At 42.2% G+C, this 27,257-nt stretch overlaps 1 protein-coding gene across 4 annotated transcripts in view; it reads right to left on the minus strand.

Moving 5' to 3' along the window:
* The window catches only part of UNC5D (unc-5 netrin receptor D), a 550,803-nt gene that overhangs the window by 100,445 nt on the left and 423,101 nt on the right, over nt 1-27,257 (minus strand). The window contains exons 8-10 of one of the 4 annotated variants that reach the window (XM_061592398.1): nt 20,032-20,064; nt 9,610-9,795; nt 9,188-9,286 (exon numbers count right to left, since the gene is read on the minus strand). In XM_061592398.1, coding sequence (XP_061448382.1) covers nt 9,188-9,286; nt 9,610-9,795; nt 20,032-20,064 — 318 coding nt within the window. The remainder of the gene's footprint in view (nt 1-9,187; nt 9,287-9,609; nt 9,796-20,031; nt 20,065-27,257) is intronic. The other 3 variants (XM_061592399.1, XM_061592400.1, XM_061592401.1) reach the window with 3 other exon arrangements.

A 27,257-nucleotide genomic window follows, 5' to 3' on the forward strand; every position in this document is an offset into this window, starting at 1 on the left:
AAATTCATATATTAGTGAAACTAACATACAAAAATGCATTGTATTAGGGGAAATTGCTTTGCAAAATTGTATATATTAGGGGAAATTGCATCCAAAATATGTTTATTAGGGGAAAAAATCACACTAAAATGCTGATGTATTTTCATGAGGATTTTTTAAATGCAAATTGCAGAAATGTGGATAACTGCTTTTAAGATTGGAAAAATCAGAAGCTGAGAGGACTGAAAATGACAGATCTGTCCATCACTATTCACAGTGGCTTGCCTCTGGGAAGCCTGCAGAGAGAACCTGAGAGCAACAGTGCTCTCCCCACTTGTGATTCTCAGCAACTGGCATCCTGCCTCCAAAAGGGGAAGTACCACTCTTCTAAAAATCCTACAAAGCCCACCCACCCCAACTATCTGGTTCTTTTCACTACACAAGTCCTCTTTGTGTGTTATTTGTGAGGAGTGGCTGCATGTCTAGAAAGGGGAAGCATGGCCATGCTGTTGGCCCTGCCCTCAATGTTGTGCGGCTTTCCCCAGACCCACTTCCTGACACCCATGCATTAGCCATGAAATCTGAGCTGAGGAAGCTTATGTCTCTATTAGCACAGGTTTACACAGGGGCTAGGCACTGTGTGACAGGCTTCATTCAAGGCCAAGCCATGGCTAGACCCTGAATCTGAAGTATCCTCCATGGAGGAGGAGCAGAGGGAGAGTTCCCCCTTCCCCAGCAAATTCTAACTGCGCCAGCAAGTCTGAGGAACCTGCCATTCCTGCAGAGTCTTCAGACCCTGACATTCCAGCCACAGGACAAGAGGTCTCCACACCAGTTGCCCGGGATCCTGGCTGGATCTTGCATCCCATCCTTATGCCCACAGGCGGAGATGAAACAGTGAGCCAGAAAGGAGCTTCAGGGCTACTGGGGGAGTGCCGGGAGAGCTGTATTTGGCTACTCTTAATGTGAGGTTACTCAGGAGGAGGGGGACATATATAGATTGCTGTCCGGATGAAGGCCTAGCTGAGAGCTAGGAAAGGGAGGAGTCTGCAAACCCAATGCAGACTCTGACCCAGACAGTGTCTTTGTGGCTGCTTGCCACCTTAGCACCAACTTTCCTTGGGTACCTGTTTGAATGTCTGGATGGCATATATTTATTTGTATGGGCTCCTTCTGGGAGGAAGGGTGGGATATGAATGTAGTAGTAGCAGCAGCAGCAGCAGCAGTAGTAACGTATGTATAAACAAAGATGGATGTACTGCTGCTTATTGTATTGTTAATGTGAGCTGACAGTGGTTGCTTTTTCCTTGTGTAGTTTTCTTTTTCTTCCCCTCTCCCTTTCACTTTTTTCTTTAATAAATTTGCATTAAAAACCAGTACATTCCTATTCACATTTTCAGGACTCTCCAGAACAAACATCTTTTTTCCAGCTTTGGCATGGATGGCGAACACAGAGATGCCAGAGATGGGGGGCAGGAAATAGCTGTGGCTTCACTGCTCTTTTGTTGTCATGGATTTTCCTCCCAGGAGTGGAGGGGACAAGAGCAAAAGGGGCTACAAGTGAATGGTGAATTGGGCTGCATGTGGATGGGCTACCACTTGTAGGTGCAGTGCAGAACTGTTCAAGCTAGACCAGCCAAATGGTCCACACCTATGAGACAATGTAAATCATTGAATTTCTTTAAGGAGCATGCTACTTATGAGCCCAGCTTAGCACTATGTCAATGAGCCTTGGGTCCATGTACTTCCGCTTCCTTTCTGCTCCTCTTTTGTCTTGGCCATGAGGAGATTGGAAAGATCGCTTCTGTTTTCTATCTTTACCCAGTTATAAAAAAAGTCTTCCTTTCCCTCACAAATATTTAGGTTGTTCCTTTTAAAAAAAAGATGTGGGGGTGTATAAGAAAGAACCATCCCAATGCTTGTTGACATTGTCATACAATATCCACTACAGCTTCTCATTACAAAAACAGCAGAAATTCCCTGCCCTATAACGTAATTAGATGACCAAATTTCATGAGTGATGTGGCAGAAATTCTTATTTCCTGGCTCAAGAGACATATGAATTTGAGTCCAGTAGCTCATAATGCTTAGTTAAATATAATGTGGACATTATGGCCAAACTTTTCCCCCTCTCCAGCTTGGATTTCAAACTGAGCCAGAGAAGAACTTAAATTCTCTTTTCCTGTGTCCCTCTCACCCATATGCCCTCCTCCGTCCCTACTTTTATTCCTTGCCGCTTTGACATGTGGAATAGGGAAGAGAAGCAAATATCCATCTTCTTCCTCATCTATCTGATACCTGAAAGGTATCCTTGGCTCATTTGAGGAGTTTAAGGGAGGAATTGGACCCTGCCAAGCTCCTGATATATAGGTAGCCATGGGAAAACAACATTTCCCAGAGCTCTTGATGCCTGGCACACAGCTACAGAAGTCTGAGAGAAGTGAGGGAGGAGACATTCTTCCATCCCACTGCCAGCACCATAGCAATGGGTGGGAGGGAGCCAGGTTAGCAGGTGGGTGGTGAGTTGTAGGTGGGATCAGACTCTGTTATACTCCTGGTAATATCATCATAACATGGTCCAAATTAATCTCTGACATGGAGTCATAATTAAATCAAACTATTTTCTGAGGTTTGGAAGTTCATTTTCCAAACCTGACTGGGAGAATTCTCCATATAACCATTAAGTACTATGTATAACTTCTTGAGCATTTCAACATCAGAGAATGAATGGTCATTCACTTTTGCATTCTGGTCAGGCTTGAGGGCTTCCCAATAGGCATCTGGTTAGCCACTGTGAGAACAGAAAGCTGGACTAGATATGCCACCAGCCTGATCCAGCAGACCTGGATTATTATTATTTTCCCCCTACATGCCTTAGGATTGAGAATGATTTTAGAAACTTTTCTACAACTACTTTAGTCTTCCGACAACATTTTTTTCATATTGCAGTGACTCTATCCACCAAGTTGCTTGTATAATATAGTCTTATTTTTATTTTATTTTTTGCCTGTAGTTAATTTTGTCAATGCCCACTTGGACTGCCCTATTATAGTTTACTTTCGACTCCTATGAGTTTATACTCTTTTCTGTTTCCCCCCTAATTTAATCTTGAGTTTTGCTTTAAAACAATAAAAAATAAAGTGAGAAGGAAAAGGTACATAATCTTATTAAGGGAGATCCTTGGCCCAGTGAATAGTAAGCAAATTGAAGAATTGGAGACCTAGATTTAAAGAGGGCTATTGATTTCTTTTTGCTCCAGTGCCTTCATTTTTCATTGTCTTAATACTTGGGGGAATCTTAAAAGAAAAGACTACCATTCAGGGTATTCTGAATCCCTGTCCTCTGGTCTCCAAGCTCTTTCTCCAAGCTCTTTTAAGGTGATTCACAGTAAGACCACACACACAGACCCACACATACATACACAGTTAAATCAGTTTCTTAAAGTGTATATAAAATTAACCTCATCAAATAACCTGCTAAATCTCCAAGAGCTAAGGAGTGTCTGTCAAAACACTACTGATAAATTGGGGAGGATGAAATAAAAATCATAGTCCCATCTCACTGAGCATAATAAATTATCTGTTAAGTGCATTTCTACTTGTTAAACTTCATGCTCTGTTATGTCCTGTTTCTATTCATAATGAATAAGAATCATTTGCAAAGGAAAAATCAAAGCTCAGAGCCAGACTTAATGTTCCCAACCCTCCATGTTCACAAGACCATTTATCCTCCATGAAGATGTGTGGGAGAGGAGATGTCCAATGACTTTCAGAGGGGAAATTCTAAACCTTTCGGCGGGGGGGAGGTTAGGGGCTTGACATTAAATATGGGGTGGCTGTGCATTCTTTTCTTTCTATATACATATAAATGTAAAACGTCATCACACTGCAGTCATGCTGCACTTTGCTTTGCCACAGACAGGTGGCACCTCAAGCTACACAGGGGTTGCTGTCGCCCAGCCAATTATGCTGAAGAGATGGTCCAGCAGGAGAAGCAGCACAGGAAGGAGAAAGGAGGCCAGAAGTGGCTGCTGTCCAGTATCAGTTGCAGTAGCAGCAGCCACAACAGCAGATTATAAGATGGGTTCTCTGGTCTTCTCGCCACCTTCCTTCTTCCTGTACTTCCTCTTACCAGACTGTCTTCTCATTCTAATTGACGAGGTGGTGATGGGCAGGAATCTGTGTGAATGACTGAATACAGAGCACAAGTGGGTCTGAGGTGGGCTGGTGTCAGGTAAGTGATGCTGTGGCAGGTGCACTTTGGCAAGATGGGTGGGGGGTACCTGGCTTTGCCATTCTTGGGGTTAGTGATGGGGTTGGCACACAGAGTGTGCCGGGACAGCAGTCCCTAGTATTTCTATTTTTTATTTTTAGGCACAAGAGTGTCGTCTTCAGTGCATTGTCACTGGGTGAGATGGGGGAGAAATTCAGTTTTATTTAAATTTTAATGTGAACCTACCTATATTTGCGCTTTCTGAAACAATATGTAAACCTTCAATGGGATGCAGTTCTCCAACTGAATGTGTACAGAAATGCATATTGTTGTTATGTGCCTTCAAGTCAATTACAACTTATGGCGACCCTATGAATCAGCGACCTCCAAGAGCATCTGTCATGAACCACCCTGTTCAGTTCTTGTAAGTTCAGGTCTGGGGCTTCCTTTATGGACTCAATCCATCTCTTGTTTGGCCTTCCTCTTTTTCTACTCCCTTCTGTTTTTCCCAGCATTATTATCTTTTCTAATGAATCATGTCATCTCATTATGTGTCCAAAGTATGATAACCTCAGTTTCATCATTTTAGTAACAGAAACTATGCATAAATAACGCATTCATTAATGAAAACAACATATAAAATGCATTATGTTATAGAATATGTATATATATGACATTTGCACTAAAATGCCAATAAATTTTCATGAGAACTTTAAAATAAATTTGCAAACTGATGCAGAAATGGCAGAAGGGAACTTGAGACTGGAAAAATAAGAAACTGGAAGAAACCAAAACTGAAAGATTGGTTCATCCCTAGTCACCAGTGATAAACTGTAGTGCAGTTCCATCCCTCATTCATGTATGCAAGCTGACTTTGCCACGATATAGCAGCCGTTATATGTGTATCTCACCAACTTCAACAACCTATTTCCATCTCCTAGTGCTTTCAAAACTCTGTAGCTTTATGCACGCTTGTTATGAGTCAAGCCACACTGAGAAAAATGATGATTATTTTTGAATAACTACACCTAAGATTGGGCTGCATAGAGTTAACTTATAAACAGTGGTTGTAGTCCTGTTGATCAGTGCAAAATAGGGGTATCAATACATTTTAAAAAAAATCAATTACAAGTGTTTTTTTCATTTTAGGTACAATTATGAATGGACATTCAAGGAAATGAGGTCTGAATGTAACAAACACATTTGTTTATTCCTTTATTTCATTTGTTTCTACTGGAAGACAAAGTGGAAACAAAGAGGAACAGCTTGTACAGATCGCAGGAAGTTTACAGGAGGTGCGGCGGGGAGGGGGGAGCAGTTAGGCTGCACAGGGTACCTTTTTATATATCGTCTGTAAAATGGGATCTTTCATCCTGTCCATTCACTGAACTGATCCTTTCAAGAGGTAGCAAAATGACTGATTCCTCATTCAGGTCCAACTACTCAGTCCATGGGTTTGAGCCAGATAGCAAACAAACCTGAAATCTTCTGATCTGAAGTCAGATGCAATATTTGCACACTGGCCATAATGGACAACCATTTTCAGAATAGCTAGTTAAATAAGCAGTAAGGGTACAAGTAGGAAAGATTAAATCTTCCAGCAATGTATTTCAAAGTAAATAGTAATAACTGGCAACTTTAGGGCAGCTTCTAACACATCAGAATTTACAGCTATTAATGCATGCATACAAAACACATGTGAAGTATGTGTTTGTGGCAATGAACTTAAAGAAGCATATATCAGAAAATCAACCCTCATTTATATAATAAAGCAGACTGGTGAAATAGACACATATACCACGCTGTCCTTAATTTGATAATTTCTTTCTCTGCCTCACTCATCTTAATTTATGCTTTGCAAGGCATGTGTCCCGTAGGGAGGAGAACTTCTACATATTTATCTATGAAATACAGTATCATCTCTTCCTTAAGGAGAATTAAAACAGAGCTGTGTTCACACATCTCCCAACACTTCCTCCCACCTTCAATAAGGTTTCCATCTGAGAAAGGAGAGTGATAGAAATTCAAAGAACTTTTCTCACCCACTACATAAAATCACTCCCTTATATTCCCAGGGAAAGAGTGTTCCAGAAAAAAAGAAGTGCAATTTAGATATTGTGAATGTGTGGGGATGCATCAATGTAATGACTAAAGATGATGTGCTGAGTGTTTTTTAATGTGTGTGTGTGTGTGTAACTACTTCTTCAGTGCTTCACACATGGACTCCCATTTTTTTGAATTACCGATGCATGGAAGTTTAGATCTGAACTGCAGAACTTGAAATAACAGAATTTCTTTTATAGTTTTTCCTATGAAGACTGGAAATACATGTAAAAGAAACAAAAACAGATATGCATTTTACCCTTGCTTTTATAACTAAAATGTTTCTTGTTTTCTCCATGCAAAAAAGACTCAGATACTGGGGCAGGAATGGGGAACCTCAGGTCAATGGACCAAATGCACCCCAGCAGCAAGGCCTTTCTGTTTGGCTCTTGGAACTCACCGCAGCTTGAAGACCTTCCTCAGTCTCACAACCTCTTTCCATCCAGACCACATTGTTCACTGGCCCTGCTTTGTACCCTCCCTTTTGGCTGATGAAAAATGTTTTCAAATTCTGATAATACCTTCCGGCTGTCTGGATGGAGGACAGTGAGGAGTGTGTAAGTGTGTGTAGAAACTAGCCTGTGATACAAAGGTAACATTCACCTTTATTGCTTTGCCCAGCTTCTGCCTCTAGACCAGTTTAGCACTGGCATGTGGCCTCATTGCCCAGGCTCTTGGGCTGAAAAATGGTTCCCAATCTCTGTGCTGAGACCCTTGCGTCTATTCACTTGTCCAGTGGAGAATGTCTAATAGAAACAATACTTCTTGGCGATCGCTCATGACTGAGTAAGATTGTCTTCCAAAATATAGTCTTTAACAATGGATCCGTCTGAATCTGTATCCATCGCCGATGTACCAGACCATGTCTAGGAGCTTTTGGATTTCACAGTCCCGCCCCGTCGCCATTTGTCAATCACCATGGGACTTTTGTTATGGAAGATGCCTGTGCGTGAATTTGTTTTATGTGGGGAGGTCGGTGCACCATGATCAACACACAATCTTGACAGAAAAAGGCTGTGATCCAATGGCATGGATACCATGACGATTGGAAGTCTTTTATCTGCTGCAGCCTTCATCTGCCTTCACAGCCCTAATAACATACACATTGTTATCCTCCACCTGTTCTGCCGTTGAGCACTTTCTTGGATCGTTCTTTGTCTGGTTCCTCTCCCTTGACCTTACCGCCATGGGTGACCCTACTGGGAGTACATGACTCCCGACGGCATCGCTCACAGGATTCATTGGAACACTCAAGCCCACTCACCACTGCAAGGTGATGATCCAGCTAAACTCCATGATGTTCAGCGCACATAAGGCTTTTGGAATCAGTGGGCCCACACACACTTAACTGCGTTGGATTATGGTCTACAAAAAAAGCTTATAGACTGATTGGACTGAAATCCCAGCATGCTGTCCTTTTCAATGGTGGCTTTCAATGGGAGTAGACTGGAGTCTCAACTTTCCAAGACACGCCCATCCATGGTTTTCAGTGAAAGTGTGATGGTGTTGTCATGCCTCCCCACACTTCTCTTCCACCCATCACCACTTTCACTTCGCCACCAGCAGCAGATAAAGGAGGGGAGAAAGTGCATTCTGTTCCTCCAGCCTTTACTATACCCACCAGGCTTCCAGGCAAGCCTCACAGCTACAGGTTAGCTTCCTTCCCTAGATAGTGTCCTTCAGAGGTACTTCCCGCTGCCACCACGTCCACCTTTTTCCTCATACTTGTTTATGATCTGCTCTCTTATGGTCCCCTTTGTAGCTGGTCAAGAACCAGATGTGTTTATAAAGAACATATAAGTTTATTTACTAAACAGATATTTCCTTAGCAAGAATATTTTTGTTTCAAGAACTTAAGCATGTGGTTTCTAAATGTGTTCCTTACTTATATAGTTCCAACAGTCCTTACTTGATTAACAATATCAATATTAACCTGGCTATATACACCCTGACAACGCACTCACACCCACACACTCTCCAGCCCTCTCTACCCAAGTTAATTCCCTATCCAACTGTAAACTGTCAAACCCTTCAAATATAAACCACTCATCCCATACTCACCCAGAAAATTTAGGCCATACACCAGTATACACCAACATTCCATACTCACATTTCCTCCTCCCATCTCTCACCACTTACCACAATTAAGAACATAAGAACAGCCTGCTGGATCAGGCCAGTGGCCCATCTAGTCCAGCATCCTGTTCTCACACTGGCCAACCAGGTGCCTGGGGGAAGCCCACAAGCAGGACCTGAGTGCAGGGACACTCTCCCCTCCTGAGGCTTCCACCAACTGGTTTTCAGAAGCATGCTGCCTCTGACTAGGGTGGCACAGCACAGCCATCATGGCTAGTAGCCATTGATAGCCCTGTCCTCCATGAATTTGTCTAATCTTCTTTTAAAGCCATCCAAGCTGGTGGCCATTACTGCATCTTGTGGGAGCAAATTCCATAGTTTAACTATGTGCTGAGTAAAGAAGTACTTCCTTTTGTCTGTCCTGAATCTTCCAACATTCAGCTTCTTTGAATGTCCATGAGTTCTAGTATTATGAGAGAGGGAGAAGAACTTTTCTCTATCCTAACCTATTAAACCTCACTTACCATAAATATTATTTATTTTATTATTTGATTTATATCCCGCCCTTCCTCCCAGCAGGAGCCCAGGGAGGCATATTCATAAATATTGAAATAAACCCACAACAACTATTTATACAACACAGAATATCACAGGTAACTCCTATCACAATCTCCCTACCACCACCATACATTTCACAGAAGGGATATTATCACCTTTTTCTGTTTCTTTTTCTTTTTTCATTCAAAGCAGGATTCTTATGTTTGGCATCCCTTGTCGGCTTAGAAAAGCCCACTGTTACCAGTATAGTAATGCATACCTGAATCTGCCCGGGGCTGCTGCTGGTAGGAAGGGAGGGATAGGGATGATGATGATGATGACGACGATGGTGATAACAATTCCAAGATGCCTGCCCTTCCTATGTTTTTTCAAAGGAACAGATTGACAGTTATGGCATGGGACACAATCATGATGCAGCAGCTTCCACACCACAACTGTATAGGAACATAGGAAACTGTCTTATACCAAGTTAGATTATTGGCCCATTTAGCTCAGGACTGACTGGCAGTGGTTATCCAGGGTTTTCGACAGAAGTCTTTAACCAGCTGTACCTGGAGACACTGGGGATTGAAACTGGAATATTCTGCATGCAAAGCACATGCTCTGCCCCACCGCTATAAGGCAACCCTAAGTCCCCTATAATGGAACCTTTCTCAGTAAGTAGTATTCTGAATTACCAACCTTGACGGACAGTTTTAAAATTAAATGTCTGGAAGCCTCCCGTTAGGGCAGATGAGTCGATCACATCCACACCATATTCACTCTGGCTTCGTCTGTAGAGGGTCACGCCAACCACAATGACGGCTACTGCAATGACTGCGGCACCCAGGCCTGAGTACAAGGCAATGTCTGTGGCATTCTCAATGTCTGCAAGGAGAGAAGGAGTGGCACTAAATAAGGATCAGGTTTTAGGGTTCCCTTCTATATACTGAAACAAGCACCAATTAACACCAAACAGTCATAAGCATTGACGGGATTTTTTCAACGACAAAAGTTTGGGAGAGAGAATGGGAACAGAAAAAGCTATACTTTTCACTGGGAGTATCTCCAGCCTTCTAGCTATATAAGAACAAGAAATGTCTATCTCAGACATCTCTTTCCTACCTTGCTAAGACAGGAAGGTTGTTAATTTATTGCTGTCATTCTCAAACTGCCCTTTGATGGAAGGGGAAATGCAAAGTTCCAAAGATGGATAGGATCCTGTAGAAAGTGGATCCTTTCTCCTCACACTAGTTGAAACATGGAGTTTAGGTTTCAGCTAGGTATGTTGGATGCACTCTAGTGTGTGTGTGTGTGTGTGTGTGTGTGTGTGTGTGTGAGAGAGAGAGAGAGAGAGAGAGAGAGAGAGAGAGAGAGAGAGAGAGAGAGACTGTTCCCTCCATTGATATCCCCAAGTCAATTCAGGAAGAGCTGCTGCTTAATTATACTGCAGGAGTGAGGAAACTTCTTCAGCCAAAAAGCCACATTCCATCATGGACAAAATTTGGGAGGGGACATGTCAGTGGTTGGCATGGCCAGAGGCAAAGTGGGTAGAACAGATGTAATGTTATACAGTAGGCTACATTCCAGCCATGCCAAAAAAAAGTGATCTCCACCCACAACTACTTATTCTCCTTCTAGGTAACAGAGAGTCATCTTCACAGTTCAAGGGCACAGTTTGAGGAAGGTATGGAACAGTGAGGGGGAGAGCTGGGGGGACTCCCCAGAAATGGATAAAGGCCACATCCACACTATACATTTAAACTGCTATTATACCACTTTAACAGTCATGGATTCCCCCAAAGAATCATGGGCATTGTAGTTTGTTAAGGGTGCCAAGAGTTGTTAGGAGACCCCTGTTCCTCTCCCAGAGGTACAATTCTCAGAACAATCAACCCCTCTTCCCAGGGAACTCTGGGAACTGTAACTTTGTGAGGTGAATGAGTGTCTCCTAACAACTCTCAGCACCCTTAAGCAACCACATTAAAAACGTTGCATTAGAAAGAGAGACCAAAACATTTCTGTCCCTTCCTGTAACCATATGCAAGGATATACCAGTATAAAGGGCTCCCTTCTTGGAGATGGAGAGGTGTGGGCTTTATTATTGGATAAATGATGTTAGTTCACCATGGCCAAACCATTGCGTGGTCATGAGGATTGAACCGGGTCTATCTCTGGCTTTGGGATGCCTCTCAGCACTTTCGTGCAATCTTTCCAGAATAGAAGCAAATCAGCTGGTTGCCTTTCAGCTTTTCAGTACAAACTGGGTATCAGAATGTCAGAAAGCTTTAAATGTTCACAAAGTGAACATAAGGATAGAATAGGACTTGTTGCCTGTTTTTCTTCCCAGCATATTGGTTGTAATAAACACATGTATTTAAAACCAGGGGTGGGGAACCTATGGCCCTCCAGATGTTGATGGATTACAACGTCTGCCTTTTCTGACTATTGTCCATGCTATCTGGGGATTACAGGAGCTGGAGTCAAACAACAACTGGAGGGTTATAGGTTCCAGGTCATAGATTCCCCATCCCTGAATTAAGCCCTTGAGATACAGCAGAGTTTAAATTTTTTTGGGGGGGGCTGTTCTAAATTCTCTCTCTCTCTCTCTCTCTCTCTCACACACACACACACACACACACACACACACACACACGTTTCTAATTAGGCAATTCTTTATAAAATGTTACTAGGATGTTATGTTAGCATTCCTCTTGGACATGCATAATCAAAAACGTAACACTGAACTGTCAAGAGTTTCCCCCGGGGGGGAATGTTCACATTAAAACATGGCCTAAAATTCACTCTCTGGCACTCAGTCTTTCATGAAGGGATTTTAAATAGTAGTAGTAGTAGTAGTAGTAGTAGTAGTAGTAGTAGTAGTAGTAGTAATTACAGCCCACCACTATTAAAAACCAATACAGAATACAGTTAAAACCACAAGCAACAACTCAAAAGAAAGCCAAGGAAAATAAATGGCTATTTAGGGCTTTCCTAAAGGTCTGTAATGAGAGGACCTGATGGGGTACCAATGGTAGTGCGTTTCTTTCAGTTTTCTGTGGGGCCTAAGAGGTTCTCTAGAAAGTATTGCCATCTTGAAGAGTTGGCATGAAGAAAAGAGCCCTGCCCTTCGTCTCCCCCCCCCCGTGAGGTGGTGGTGATGTTGGTAAATGTTTAAAGGAAGTCAAACAAAATATTATTCTTTCATTTCAAAACATTCTTACTTGTTCCAAATATGCCAAATGTTCATGAAAAAAATAATTTTATCTAAACTAAAACTGAAAAAGAAAAGAAAGAAATCCAGAGATATCTCCCTGCCTTGGAGGAGTGGAAAGAAAGGGAAAAACAACAACAAATGCTAGTAATTGTGTATATATTGCTTTCTGCACTTGTCTTGGACAGACAGGATTTATTTGTTTGTTTTAGAGATAGATGTTTGTTTTCTTTTCTTTTAGTAGATTCATATCCTGCATTTCTTCCATCATGAAACTCAAGACAGCATGCATGAGCCTCTCACAAGGATTCACAATCAGCCACTGTCTTTGGCTTTTAGCCAAAAGCCTTTGCAAAATATACAATACAGATGTTTTAAAAATGGTACCCAGTACACATTTCAAACGTTGAGCCAGTTGAGATTATCATACCGTGGATTATTAAACTGAGAATTCACAGAGCTCCCTTTCCTTCTCCTTTTGCACAAACCACAATTAAACCATAGTTTCCTGATTCATCTGGACCAGGAAACTATTGTTAACAGGTTTGGAACCATAAAACAAGTCCAAAACATAAACAGGTGCCTACATAAACCAATAGACTGATTTTAAATTCTTTTTCAAAGCTACCTCATCTACTGGCCTTGTAATTAATTTTTTTTCTGTGCCCTCACTCAACACCAATTGAATTTAGTCCATTAAAAACCACATTCAATCATAACACAAAGTACCCATTTCTTAATACTGGTAATCCAGTGTTTTAATTCAACCAAATATTTATTGGGTACACTAATATTATCCATCCATAATATTTTATAAATGTGACTTTCAATTAGGGATGGAAGGATCTGTCCGTTTCAGTTCTCTCAGTTTCTCATTTTTCCAATCTTAAATTGAGTTCTGCAAATTTCTGCACCAATGTGTATTTTTTTAAAAAAAACAAATCTCACAAAAAATATTCAGCATTTTAGTGCACATTTCTCCAAACACACACATTTTTGCATGCAGTTTTCATTTTTGCAAGCAATGTCTGCTAAAACAATGCATTTTGTATATTAATTTTACTAATATAATCTTTTTATTTCAAAGAAAGTCTGTGTTTCTGTTCTCATATTGTTTTGGAAAGTGTGGATTTAATCAATTTGGCTTTAAAAGTGAACTGAATAAAATTTCTCCCCCATCCCTACTTTTAATATTCAATAGAACAGTCTTTAAACTGACCATGACAGAAAACACATATTTAGGTAAACCCAGCAAAACTCAAAAATAAGATCTGATGAGCTTCAGTAAGGTAGTTTCATCATTTGTCCTCAAACCATACCCTGATTTGCAAGCATCTCATGATGGCTTGTGTTTTCCTGATCCAGAGAAGATCAAATATTGTATGGGAAATAAATTAAAAACATTTAGGAGGAGTTCATACTGGGAAGAACCATGACATCACAGTCTGGTTCAGATAGATAAACCACCATTTGGCGCTGTGGGGATGAGCCATTAAGGACCTTCCTCCTCCTCCTCCCTTCTTGGGACATAGCAATTCATTCCTTCTTTTCCTGGTTGGACACAAACCACAGGTTGCCCATTTTGATCTGGCAACTTGTGGCCTGCATTTGCCCTGCAAACTAGGATCAAGCCTTGGTTTCTAGGCCTAGCTTTGCACGGCAAGCATAAATCAAAACGTCGGCCGTCTTGGCACATAGAAGGGGTAGGAGGGAGCGCACAAGCCTGAAGCTTGGGCATGCATCCTCAAAATCACAGGTTGGTGTTAGGTCTGAACCAAGCCAATGTTTATTTGTGTTTGCCAGCACTGGCAACAACATCTACTGAAAGCATATTTGTTTCTATTAACCATGATTAAGTTTTATTAAAAGATAATTTAAGAAGTGTAGAAGCACAAAATACACTTTAATGCATTAGGAATCATAATTGATTAAATTATCTGACTTGCAATAAAGTTTTGCACAAGCTTTGCAGAGTACACATTTCTCCGGATTTGCTATTCATCCTCTAGCAGATATCGACAGTTACCCACCCTGTTATTTCAATCTTCTGTCTCTCTCTTTCCCCCCCTCGCTACTATACCGGACAGCCATGGAAATATGCTTCTCTGCTTATCCTTTCCTTTCTCTGGCTGCGGAGAAGTCCCCGTATGTGAGAAGCACAGTTCCCAACCAGAGAGTTCTATATAAGGCTACTTACCACAATTGGTTGTTTCTCAATTATCTTAATAATTGACTTTGATTTTACATCAATGATGATGCATGTGGTCTTAAACTTAATGCCTGTTCCATTCAATAGCAAGCAACAAGGGGTATTTATATAGCACATCTCTAATCTCACAATTTAAAAGAAATAGTTTCATTCCCCAAGGAGCTAAAAGGCACTAAAATCGACCACGGCAGTTTGGCTGGCCCTCTTTCTTAAGGATCCGGTCATGATGCAGGAGATGAGGAGAGAATAAACAAAATGCAGCAGCCCGTCAGACCACTTTTGGTGTTGCTTGCCTGCCAAGTGTATTATACTCTAACAACTGGAAAGTTCCCTAAACATTCAAGCTAACGATGAAACATATTAACGGTCCGAGTTTTTCTTCTCTCTTTTTTTTTTCTTAACACAACAGCTGAAATTGGTCACTCTCAAGACACGCACGCTCAGCAAGAACAGTGTCTGCTATTAGCTGTCTGAATCCCATTCAAGCTCATTGGGATCTAGGACATAAATATATCCTATTTTATTAACTGATTTAAACATAATCTGTTGTGAGGAGCTCAAGTTATAGGATGAAATCTGTGAAAGAAAGATTTATTAGCCTGGTTTACATGCAGTCTGTGAAGAGCTCAGGGTATAAGATGAAATCTGCAAGAGCAGGTTTACAAAATGAGACTCACACCATCAGAGCTAAGCTGTCAGGCAGGTGAGTCAGAGCCAGTGAAATTAACCAGGCAAGGTTCCCGCCTGAAGAGGAAGCTGTTACAGGACTCTTTGTTGAGGACAGCCAATGGCTATAGCCTGGGTGGAGTGCTCCTCTGCACTCCATGAATGTGTGTGCATAAGTTGAGATAATGGTGGCTGCTCCTTCTGCCTCTCCCCTACCCCATAGAGCCAGGGGTACCTATGACCCTGATCTTTCCTGCTCCAGCCTTCTGGGATGCCCACTCTTCCTACAGCCGGTGCTGAGCAGCATGAGAAAGCCAAGAAAAAGACCAAACACATTCAGAAGGTGGTCTCTCTGCTCCTCCCCTGCTTCGAGGAGTGAGTGAACCAAGGCTAAATCGGATGACGAGTGGGCCTCTAGGCAGGCACATTGTTTGGGGAAGGATTCTGCTTTGGCTTCTCAGGCCCTTCCTCGCTCTCCAAGTGCCAGGGGGTGTGCCATTGAACCTTTCTCTGATGATGAGGGCTCTGCACAACTGCAAATATAGGGGGACAACTTTTTACTTTCCCATCTGTAATAAAGAGTTTAAAATGTATTGATTAGAGAGATGATGCTTTAAATATTGTCACTGGTCTGACACATAGGGCAGGGCACACCCTCGGCTTGGGTTTGCTCCAGTTGGAGGAAGGGGTGTTTTGGAGATGGAGGTGGATGTCACCCCATTATCATGGTCAGATCATTTCCTGGTGAAGTTTAGACCTATGGCTCCAATCCTCTCCTGCAGGGGTGGTGGACAGATTAAGATGGTCCACCACTGGAGACTAACGGAATCCACTGGATTCCAGAATGTCCTGGAAGACTTTCCAGTAGATAGAGGAGGTGACCCTGTTGAAGCCCTTGTCAGGCTGTGGAACAATGAGACACATTGGGCTCTTAACACAGTTGCCCCTGAGCGCCCCCTCTGGTATTGTGGAACCTGGTTTGCACCTTGGTACACCAGTGAACTAAGGTCAATGAAACAGGCTGGATGATAGCTAGAGCACAAGTGGTGGTAGAAGACTTGAGTGAGACTGATTAGGCATAAGTAAAACAACATAATTGTGCCTACTGTGTGGTGGTGAGGGCGGCGAAGAAGGCCCACTTCTCTACTACCATTGCATCCTCAAGTAGCTGTCCAGTGGAGATTTTCCACTCAGTCAGGGGGGTGTTGACATCAACTCCAGGAAATGGAATTTTAGACTCTTTGGAGGCCCACTGTGAATTGTTTGCATGACACGTTGAGAGTAAAATTGCTCACCTCTGTAGCAATCTTGATGCCCCATCCACATCTACTGTAGTCCCCAGTGAGGTGTCCAGTGCAATATCTGCTGCAACTTCTTGGGATCAGTTTCAGTTGATGTGGCCTGATGATGTGGGCATGGTGCTTGCAATTATGCAGCCAGGAATGTGTCCTCTTGACCCTTGCCCTTCTTGCCTTATTAAAGCTTGCAGAGGGGGTATGACCAAATGGATCCAGGATATCATCAACACATCGTTGCGGGAGGGAGTGGTTCCAGCCACCATGAAAGAGGTGGTGATACGACCACTCCTGAAAAAGCCCACCCTGGACCCATTGGTTTGTGATAACTACTGCCCAGTCACAAATATCCCTCCTTTAGAGAAAGTGATTGAGATGGTTGTGGCACAGCAATTACAAGAACTGTTGGATGAAACAGATTACCTTGACCCATTCCAATCTGGGTTCAGGCCTGGTTATGGGACTGAATCGGCCTTGGTTGCCCTGAAGGATGATCTTTATCGGGAGAAGGATAGGGGAGTATGACCCTGTTTTTCTTACTTGGGATGGTCTGACCACTGTTGTCCATGCAAGTTCAAGGTTCTGGTTTGGTGACAAAGCCGTATACAGCTTGGGACCAGGATACTTGAAAGATTGTCTTACCCCTTATATATCCAGCTGATCACTACACTTTGCAGGTGAGGTCCTCCTGCAGATACCATCTTATCAGGAGGTCCGTTCCGCAAAACATAGGAAGCAGACCTTTAGTGTAGTGGCACCTACCCTTTCAATTCCCTCCCCTTAAATATTGGACAGGCGTCATCTCTGTTATCTTTTTGGTGCCTACTGAAGACCTTCGTCTTTCAACAAGCCTTTTAGGTAAAGACCTTATCCCAGTCTGCATCTGTGTTGGAATTGCTTTTTAAGATGTTTTAAAGCTTTTTTTGTTTTAAATATATTTTTAAAGCCTATTTGTTTTAATATGTTTTTAAAGATGTTTTGTTTTAATATATTTTAAAGTCTGTTTTATGATGTTTTAGACTGTTTTTATTGTTTTTGTTTGCTGCCCTGGGCCCCTACTGGGAGGAAGGGCGGGATATAATAAATAATAATAAAAATAAAAATACTTGTGCTTTGGTTTGCATATTGTTTCAGAAAGTGTAACATTAGGTAGGTTCAACTTTGTATCAAAAACTGATTTGAAACAAATTTTGTCCCCATCCCAACCCCTATCCTCTGAGTGACTTTAGGGGACAGGATATCTCAGCCCAGCAGTCAACACAGAATAGCAAGGGGACACAGCACACATATCAAGATATACGGCAAAGGGCTACTTCGGTCTGGTGCTACACATACTGAACTGTGAGTACACCAGAGCACCAATGAGAATTTGCTGATGGGAAACATTGTCAATGGGCACTCAGCAGGTCTTATTTCCAAATGTTTCCAGCTTATTCCCAAATGTTTGTGTAGATCTGCAAGGTGTTTTTTTGGTAAAACTTAATAAAAGTACTGTGGGCACCATAGGTGCTGTGGGCAGCAAAAAAAGAGATGCTGGTGCTCTATAACAGTGAGTCCCATTACGAAAAAAGCCATGGGACTGCATACCTTTTGCATTCTCCCAGTGATTGTAGCTGAAGCAGAGAGGTCATTCAGCACTCTGGTACATGTTAAAAACTGCCTCAGGTCAACTATATGTCAAGATCATCTCATAGATTTGGGAACCTTGGCCACTGAATCAAAACTTGCAAGAAAACTAACCTTTGATTATAAAATTGAAACATTTGCTAACAGCAAAGCCTGCAAAGCACTGTTAAATGTGGTCCAGATTAATAGACTCATGATCACTCATAAACAGTATGTTTTCATTGAAATGAATTAATACTACTAATTAAGTTGTTTAGTAATATAGTAGTACTAAAATGTTTGTTTTCACTTTGGTTTGTGAACAGTGTTATTTTAAATAAACATATTAACTATCCTTTTCTGATTAATATTTTTCATTTATTTTGAATCTTCAAGTCAAACCTAAGTCACTTAAAAACTTGTTTCAAGAAAGCAGTAACATTTGGTTTGTAGGAAATTTTAGGGGAGGGCAATCATGCACCTTGCCCCGGGCCCAGTGCCAGCTCTCACTGTCCCTGGTGCTCAGCACAAAAGGAAAGCACTTGTGCAGCCCAAACAACAGAGTGACAACAAAAAGAAAGACGTGTAAATAAAAACACCTTGATGTCTGATTTCCTGCAGCATTAGAACTCTAGACAAAAGCAACAACAAAAAACTCTGTTTGGCCATTACAGTGTGGGAACACAACAACATTAATGACCACAGACTGTGTTCCCCTTTCTCTCCGGCAGAACGTGACAGGGCTGGGATAGGCTGAACAACACACCTGTTCAAATTAGTCAGTAGCAGTGCTTTTCACACAGATGACACACATGAAATATGTGCTAAGCCAGGGTGGACAGACTGTAGCCAGTCACGAAGACCGATTTTACCAGGACACCGTAACAATATTATATACATTTTCAGGAGAGATACATGCTTCCTCAGAATAAAATTATCTACTAGGAACTAAAGCTTTATCTAGATGAACGAACTCATGAATTGCATGTGAGTTTTTTCTTTAAAAAGTAACAATGTGAGTCATTTATTAGCTTTTGCATCACTTGTTTTCTTTTTTTATTTCTAACTTTTAAGACTAATCTTTAACCTCCCACAAATGCCTTACATAATTTTTACCAAAGGCTCAAATGTTATATGTTTACTTTTTCTGGTATAAAACCCAGAATATGTTTTGGGGGAAGTATAGCTTTTGGGCAGTAAGGCACCTATTTTAATTCCCAATTAAAAAAAAAATACAAAAGTGTAGAAGGAATGACAAGCAGCTGTAATGTGTGGCTATGTTGTTATTTCTAAGTTGCAAGAGCAATGGGTTATATCCAGTGGAGGTTACGCACTAGCAGGACATGGTTATGGTTACTGTAGCCCTCTGAAGCATAACCCATACTGTTCTAGAGGGTCTCCCAATCATCAGGAGCAGGTGTGGGGAGGCATGGGGATCTCTTGTGTTATGCCTGTTTCAGCCCCAAGTCAGTATAGGGAAACAGACAAGGAGACAGAAGAGGCAACAAAATCAATCATCTACCAAATGCTGCCCTGCCCAGTAATCAAACATCGCCTAGGAGTAATGGATCATATTTCACACTATGGTATCATAGAATACATCAGCAGCCCATTTTACACATGCCCTCAACACATTCATTGAACACAGCCACTACCCTCCCCTTAACAGCATCCTGGCCACTGGCACAACATGGGGACATATGAAACTACCTTATACTGAGTCACAGCCTTGGTCCTTCTAGCTACTATTGTCTAAAATGACCAGCAGATGACTCTCCAGGTTTCCAGAAGGCGGACATTCCCAGGCCTGCCTGCAGGTGTCAGAGATTGAGCCAGAGACTCTACCACTGTGGTCCTTTCCCAACCCTGCACTTTCAACAGAAGGGCTGAAATCTTCCGCCAAATGCACAGAATTCAGAGGGGCCAGAGCCAGTGAGCATGCTGATGCAAGCTCAGTCATGCTCCCCACTCTGTGTGTTCAGTGAAACATGGAAGACACATATTATCTGTGCTTTCCAGTGCATCATCTGCCTTATATCTAACCTTCACCTTCAGTTAAAACCTAAATAAGTGTATTGTCAAAGAAAAAAAAGTTTTCTATATATTTAAAATTACAAGAGAAAAAATAAACTTACTTTGGGGTTTTATTTCATGAAGAAGCTTTTTCTCTAAAAAAAAAAAGAAGTGGGAGAGAGAAGAGAGAGAGAAAGTTCCACTTAATAAATGCACAAGGAATGCATTTCCTAGAACATTTTCCGTCCAGCTCTAGACATGAAATATTTTCTTCTTGGCTGCTGACAATAATCATTTTTGTGTAATATCTCTCCCCCCACTCCCCCAGCCATATAAATATCCTCTAGTTTCTTTCATGCTGAAAATAAAATATTTAGGGTGTTTTGAGGAGGAGAGAAGGGCAATTATCAGTTTTTTACGTTCTGCTCCAATGTGCATATACACATACGGACTTCTAAAGAAATGCATCATCTGTATGAAAGGTCACAGAGTTTAGGTTTAAGCGAGGACAATTGCAATCAATGAGATTTGTGACACTGATTTCAAGAGGATGTGGATTGTCTTCTTATCTGCTCTCAGAAGTGGGTGAAAGAATCTAAGAAGAGCACAGTCAAAAGGGTCTAATTTAAACAGGCACTCTACCCTGGAAAATGTTTTATACAGTGCTCAGCTGTGAAATATTCATTCTCTTCCACTGGAATTCCCCACCAAAGAAAACAATCTCCAAGCTCCCATAAGCACTTTTTCCAGATACTACTAATTCCAGTCTACAATGATGGGGAAGGGCTGTAGCTCAGTGGTAGAGCATCTGCTTTGCACGCAGAAGGTCCCAGGTTCAGTATCCAGGTAGGGCTGGGAGAGAATCCAATCTGGAATCCTGGAGAACAGCTGCCAGTCAGTGTAGATAATACTGAGCTAGATGGACTCAGGCAGCTTCATATGATACAACGGAAAACAGAACACAACCCAGTACATCAGTCCAGAGCTTGGAAAAGTTACTTTTTTGAACTCCCATCAGCCCCAGCCACCATGGCCACTGGATTGGGCTGATGGGAGTTGTAGTTCAAAGAAGTAACTTTTCCAAGCTCTGTGTCAGTCAGCATTGAAGGAAACACAGGCTGCGTACAGGCAATGGTTTCTGAAAAGCAACAGGAGCAACTTTGCTCCTGAACATTCTGGTGGCCCCATCTAGAGTTCATGGCTTGAAAGGTGTACAGAAATAATGGAAGTGGGGAAGATCTTCATTGTGGGAGGCACAAACTCATTTTATTTGTTTTTAAGAATGCCCGTCCCGCTTCTCCAATAGTCAAACTTGGTGCCAGTAAGCAGTATCCATGGGCAGCTGCCAGAGGGGTGGGTGGGACACACTGCCAGTGAAGATGCTATCCTGGGTTCACTGTCCCAGCACTGCAGTGAGCATTGGACAGCTGCCATTGTAGTATCCATCATGCCCCAGAGCAATGCAACATCAGTCTGGGCATCATCGTCAAGTACAATGGTGGCTGTGCAGTGCTCATCAGATGGACACTGCTGCTATTATCAACATCACTGTCCTCTGCTGTTGCTGCTACCACTGGTAAGTCCACCCAACCCTTCACTTATTGGGTAGATATAGGAGGATGAAGAGCTAAGCTTGGGGAGTGCCAATATGAGGGGCACTGATGTGGTTATTGACCATGGTGCAGCTAGGTAATTTTAGCCCAGGAATAGCCAACATAATGCCCTACAGATGTTGTTAGAGTACACCTCTTAACAGTTCCAGCCAGCATGATCTATGGTTAGGGATAATGAGAGCTGAAGTCCAATAACTTCTGGGCTTCACCTTTGCTATCTCTCTTTCAGAACATGACCTTGATCTTATTAGGAAGGCGGCAGCGGGGCTTTAAACAGCCATGTGCATTACTTTCATTGCAAAGAACACAATTGACATTTTCCTTCTCCCTTCAATTAATTTTTTTCTTTTCTCTCCCCCCCCCAACCATTCCTGATATGTCAGAGCAGGGGTGGAGCAACGTTTTGGCCTGGGGGTCCATATTGCTATCCATCTCCACTTTCTCTGGCCAACTTTGACAGGTGTGTGGGACAACAAATCAGTGTAAATCCCTTGCACAGTGCTTCCCAAGCAGCTGCTCGGCACTTGCATCCCACAGCGCAAGGGGCTTTGTCGGCCCAGTCCTAGAGCTGGAAAGACTGCTTTCTGCAGGGATCAGCTACATGAAGGAGTTCCAATGAAGAACTTGGTTATTAAGCTGGTCCAGCGGGGCTGAAGTGACCAACCCTGCTTTCTGCAAGGGTCAGCTGTGGTACCGGATTTCCAGCAGGAAACAGTTGAATGGCCAATCCAGCTGTGTCTCTACCTGTCCACACCTGAAATCACATATAACCTCAGATGTGGGGCAGGTGGGTGTGGCTTGGGCCAAATTGGGACCTCACCCCATGTTAGAGCAACACATACACACACATGAGTTTGCCATTTTTTTTAAAAAAGCATTATCATAATCATCTGAGCATGTGCAGTTTCAGTTTAACCTCACTTTAATAGCACCATCTAGAACAGTGTTTCTCACCAGTGGTGCACCCTCCCAAAGGGCATATGAAGATCTGGGGGAAGAGGGGGATGACTTTTTTTTTTAAAAAAAATGCATGTTTAAAAAATCATAAGTACTTTTATTTGTTTTTTATTATTATTTAGCCCAACATCTTTTTATAATTATGTGTCATATTTCAATCCCTGAACAAAAAAATAGAGAAAATCAGGTTGGAACGGAGGCATGGGATTTTTATGTTAGCTAAAAGAGGGCATGGGTTTTTTTCTTGAAAAAAAGGTCTCTCTCTCTCTATAAGCATCTGTAGACAAGTACATGCTCAACCGGCCACCCCCAGAGTTAGCCCTGTTGTGCCCATGCCAGCCTAGTAGTTGTAATTCTCAAAATTCCCTGAGAAGAGGGATTGTTTGTTAAAGCATGCTGGGAATTGTAGCTCTGTGAGAGGAATAGTGGTCTCCTAATAACCAGGGGTATAGTTGTCCGGCGTTTCAGGGGTGTATGTGTCTTAGGCCTTTTACTTTTTCGGAAACAAGGTCCCAGCAGGGCCCTGGTGTCTCCAGCATCCAGTGAGCCAATTAGCATGAAAGGAGAATGTGTTAGTCACTGAGGAGAATCTTCCAAAATGCTTCCTTGTCATTTCCTGCTGATTGGAGTCCATTAGAGTGAAAGGAGGCGAGTCTGCCACTGAGAAGACTCTTCTCAGTAGCTCTCTCTCTCTCCTGTCATGCTTATTGGCTCCTACGAATGTCTGTTGTTATGGGAGAAGGCATTAACAAGGATCTCATTCTCAATCCAGCAGCAAAAAAGGGGGGTGGAGGCTGTTGGAAGTTGGGCAAGAGCAACTCCTGTTTGGGTTCTTTTGTATGTATTCCAGAAGGAAGATAGAATTAGGGTCCTCCAGCTGGCTAGGCTTGCCTACCTTTACCTCTGCTGTTGTAAACTGAAATGCTCAGGGAAGCTGACCTGCCCCTCCTTCCTTTGTCTTCTTTTTCCTTTGACTGTCCCAGGAAAGAAGAGACATCTTTGTTGTTGCTCTGTCTCCTGAGCCATGAGGGCAATATCCAAGTCTGGGCATTGTTCCTCCAGCTTAGTTACTTAGAACTAGGTATGCCTTTCCAATCCACTATGTATTTCTATAAATAAAGTAGCTTTTATTTTATTTCACTAAGTCTCAGTGATCTACATGCAGGGTAAAAGCCTGCTACGTAGGTAAATACACACTGGCACACATGCAGCTCAGACCGCTGAATCACTCTGCATACATTTTTCCACAACAGGGGCATGGCTGTAACTAACAGGAAGGGACCTGCACTTCTGAATTTGCCACTACGTGACTGCTAATAACACTCAGCAACCTTAACCTTAACTACACTTCCCAGGATTCTTTGGGGGAAGCCATTGCTATTTAAAGTGGTATGATATTGCTTTAAATATATAGCATCGATGGGGCCTCAGAGGACTGTCTTCTGTAAAGTAGGATACATGGCCATCCTATCAAAGACTGAAAAGAGTAGTGGCTCTTTATACAGATGTGCTAGCTATATACTATGCATAGTTCTAATATCTACTGTTATCATTAAAGACGAAAGGCCCCATTTGGAATAAGTGGGTGTGCATATGTGGGGGAGGGGGGTGTACACCCCCAGAACAAAGGATGTTGGTGCACAAATGGAACAAATCATACATATAAGAGTTAGCATGCACAAAGATCCATACCAGAGGGAAGAGACAAAATATCAGTGTGAAATTTGTGTAAGGTGGTGGTGGTGAAAAAGCTACACTCATGTCCATGGGAGGGCTGCATTTTTCTTTTGCCATAATCACAGAAACATATACTGTTTCCTGGTCCACATCTCCATACTCCACACTCTGGTTTGCACTCCGGCTGTTCTGCCACTCACTAACAGACGCTCTAATGTGTAAACGGGCCCACAGACTCATACATAATGTATTACAGATAATTAGCTTGCAATCTCTTGAGGAAGAAGTACATGTTAGAAGCAAACCCTGATGGGTGATTTTCTTTCTTCTTTTTTTTTATAGATCAAAGCAGGTTCAGGAGGGGGCCGATTGTTCGCAGAGAAGCAGCGGGTGGGAGGGTTGATTTTAAAATGTGCATCTTCATGAAACCATTTGAAAAGAACACATAAGTATAAATACAGAGTATTTGCATTGAAGTACTTTGTCACAACATTTGAAAATCACAACAGAACAAATAATTTAAGCCATCATTTAAATTATGGGGAAGAGCCATAGCTCAGAGGTAGAATATCAGCCTTGCATGTAGAAGGTCCCAGGTTCAATTGTCAGCATCTCAGGTTAGGGCTGGGGATGTCACCACTAGTCCGAAAGCCTGGAGAGCCACTGCCAGTCTGTGCAGACAATAATGAACTAGATGGACCAATGGCCTGATTTGGCATAAGGGGGATTTGTATGTTTCTAATGCCCTGTTTTGAGAGCCAGTGAGTGTAGTGGTTAGAGCAGCCTTTCCCAACCAGTGTGCCTCCAGATGTTGTTGGACCACAACTCCCATCTTCCTGACCATTGGCAATGCTGGCTGAGGCTGATGGAAGTTGTGGTCCAACAGCATCTGGAGGCACACTGCTTGGGAAAGGCTTGGTTAGACTGTTGGACAGGGTCCAAATCCCTGGTTGACTATGAAGCTCACTGGGTGAGGTTCAAATCCCTGACTGGCTATGAAGCTCACTGGTTGACTTCGGGCCAGTGACTGTCTCTCAGCCTAACCTACTTCACAGCATTGTTGCGAGGATAAAATCAGGAGGGGAAAACCATGTTTGCATGTCACCTTGAGCTCCTTGAATACATTAATACAAATATATAAATAAATCACGGCAAATTAAACTGAAGAGCAGTATTTGTAAATGGATGTTCTTTGACTTACCAACATTTATCAGAACAGAAGTCCAATTCTGGACAAATGGTATGGTGTCTTCAACCCCCTTTCACCCTTAGTCAATAGCCCTTAGATGTTTACATCAAGTGTAAAGTAAAGGGGGCATAGGAATCAGTGCGCTAGCTCTGTGCCCTCCCCCCTTGCCACAAATTGGAGGTAGGGATGGGAGAATCTGTCAGTTTCAGTTTTTCTCATTTTCCCAATCTTCAGTTCTCCACATTTCCACAACAGTTTGCTTTTTTTTAAAAAGGTCCTCATAAAAATTCATCAGCGGTTTAGTCTGAATTTCTTCTAATATACACATTATTGTATGCCATTTTTTTGAATATACACACTTTTGCAAAGCACGTCCCTTACATAATGCATTTTTCTATGCTGCTTCCACCAATACAGGCACTTCTATGTACACTTTACCCTAGTACAGGCATTCACATTACTTGGCTGGAGAACTGTGCTGCAAAATCCAGAGATGTGTGCATTTTGAAGGATGGCTGGGTTTTAGTTTGCATATCCTTTGGAAAAGTGACAGGTAGGTTCACCTTTAGCATGAACCAAATCAAATTTCTATCCCATGCTTACTTGGAGAGTGATCTTTTGAAGTTGGGCTCCTTCATTACTCATGGAGGCTCCCTGTGCATTCCCCCCCCCATCAGCTAGCTCTTTTTTTAAAGAACCTTAGTGTCCTGGCATTCTGTGTCCACAAGTACAGGATCTGCCCCATTTTTGACAGCCTCCCCCCAGTTTGTGGAGGACAATGAAAGCAGCAGCAGGGGGAAAGCTTGCACACTTCAACCTACATCCCTTTTCATGTTTAATTTATATATATATCTATCTGTCTCCTGCCTTAACTCCCAGTAGGAGCGTATAATATAATTTGTGTTATATTAAACATGAATGCCTCAAAAAGGCTTATATGGCACATTCCTATATGTTTTTGTCCCATTTGAAACAGAAGGGACCAATAATATTATTCCAGAATTTTGCACAGCAATTTTTATCCTGTTCACATATATTTCTTGTTTGCCCTGACTCCTTCTTCTTTCCCCTTCCTCTGTTGTCCTCCGAGTATCCCTCTTTTCCTCCTCGGAGGCAGGGACTTAACAAATCTGGTTTTCTTTTGATTTTGAAAAAGCACCATTTACATAGCCCTCATCCGCACCACAAAAGCAAAGCACTCTTCTACCACTTCAAGCAGCCATGCAGTCCATTTTTGGCTTTCATCCCACTAACAGCAATTAAGGCCCCATCTGCACTTTACATTTAAAGTGCTCTTGTACCATTTTAACAGTCATGGCTTCCTCAAAAGGATCCTGGGATGGGAACTGTAGCTTGTTAAGGGTGCTCAGAGTTGCTCAGAGACACTTATTCCCCCCTTCCCTCCACAGAGCGTCAGAGAATGTGAACTAGGTAGGCTCATATTGAAATGTGAACAGAATAGGATTTATATATTTATTTATTTATATTAATAGACAGATCTGGAGGGCTGCATATAGCCCCCGGGCCTGAGATTCCCCACTGCTGGACAAAACATCATGAATCACTTCAAGTTCAGTGCTTCCCAGCTACAGTTCCCTGGGAAGAGGGATTGATTGTTACACCACTCTGGGAATTGTAGCTCTGTGAGGGGAATAGGGGTCTTCTAACAGCTCTCAGCACCCTTAACAAGCTGTTCTTAAGCTATTCTTCACAACAGATTCTTTGTTGGAAGTCATGTAACGTGGCATAACAGTGTTTTAAATCTATGGTGGAGTTGAGGCCATAGATGGTGCTAGATAAAGAAAGCAATAATAGTGACTGTGATTTTGAAAGAAATCAACTATTTGTTGGCGTATGTGCTTAAAAATACACATGGATCCAAAGACAATTTTATACCAGATGCAGGACGATT

Source organism: Rhineura floridana, chromosome 12 (assembly GCF_030035675.1).
Source record: "Rhineura floridana isolate rRhiFlo1 chromosome 12, rRhiFlo1.hap2, whole genome shotgun sequence".
Taxonomy (NCBI): Eukaryota; Metazoa; Chordata; class Lepidosauria; order Squamata; family Rhineuridae; genus Rhineura; species Rhineura floridana.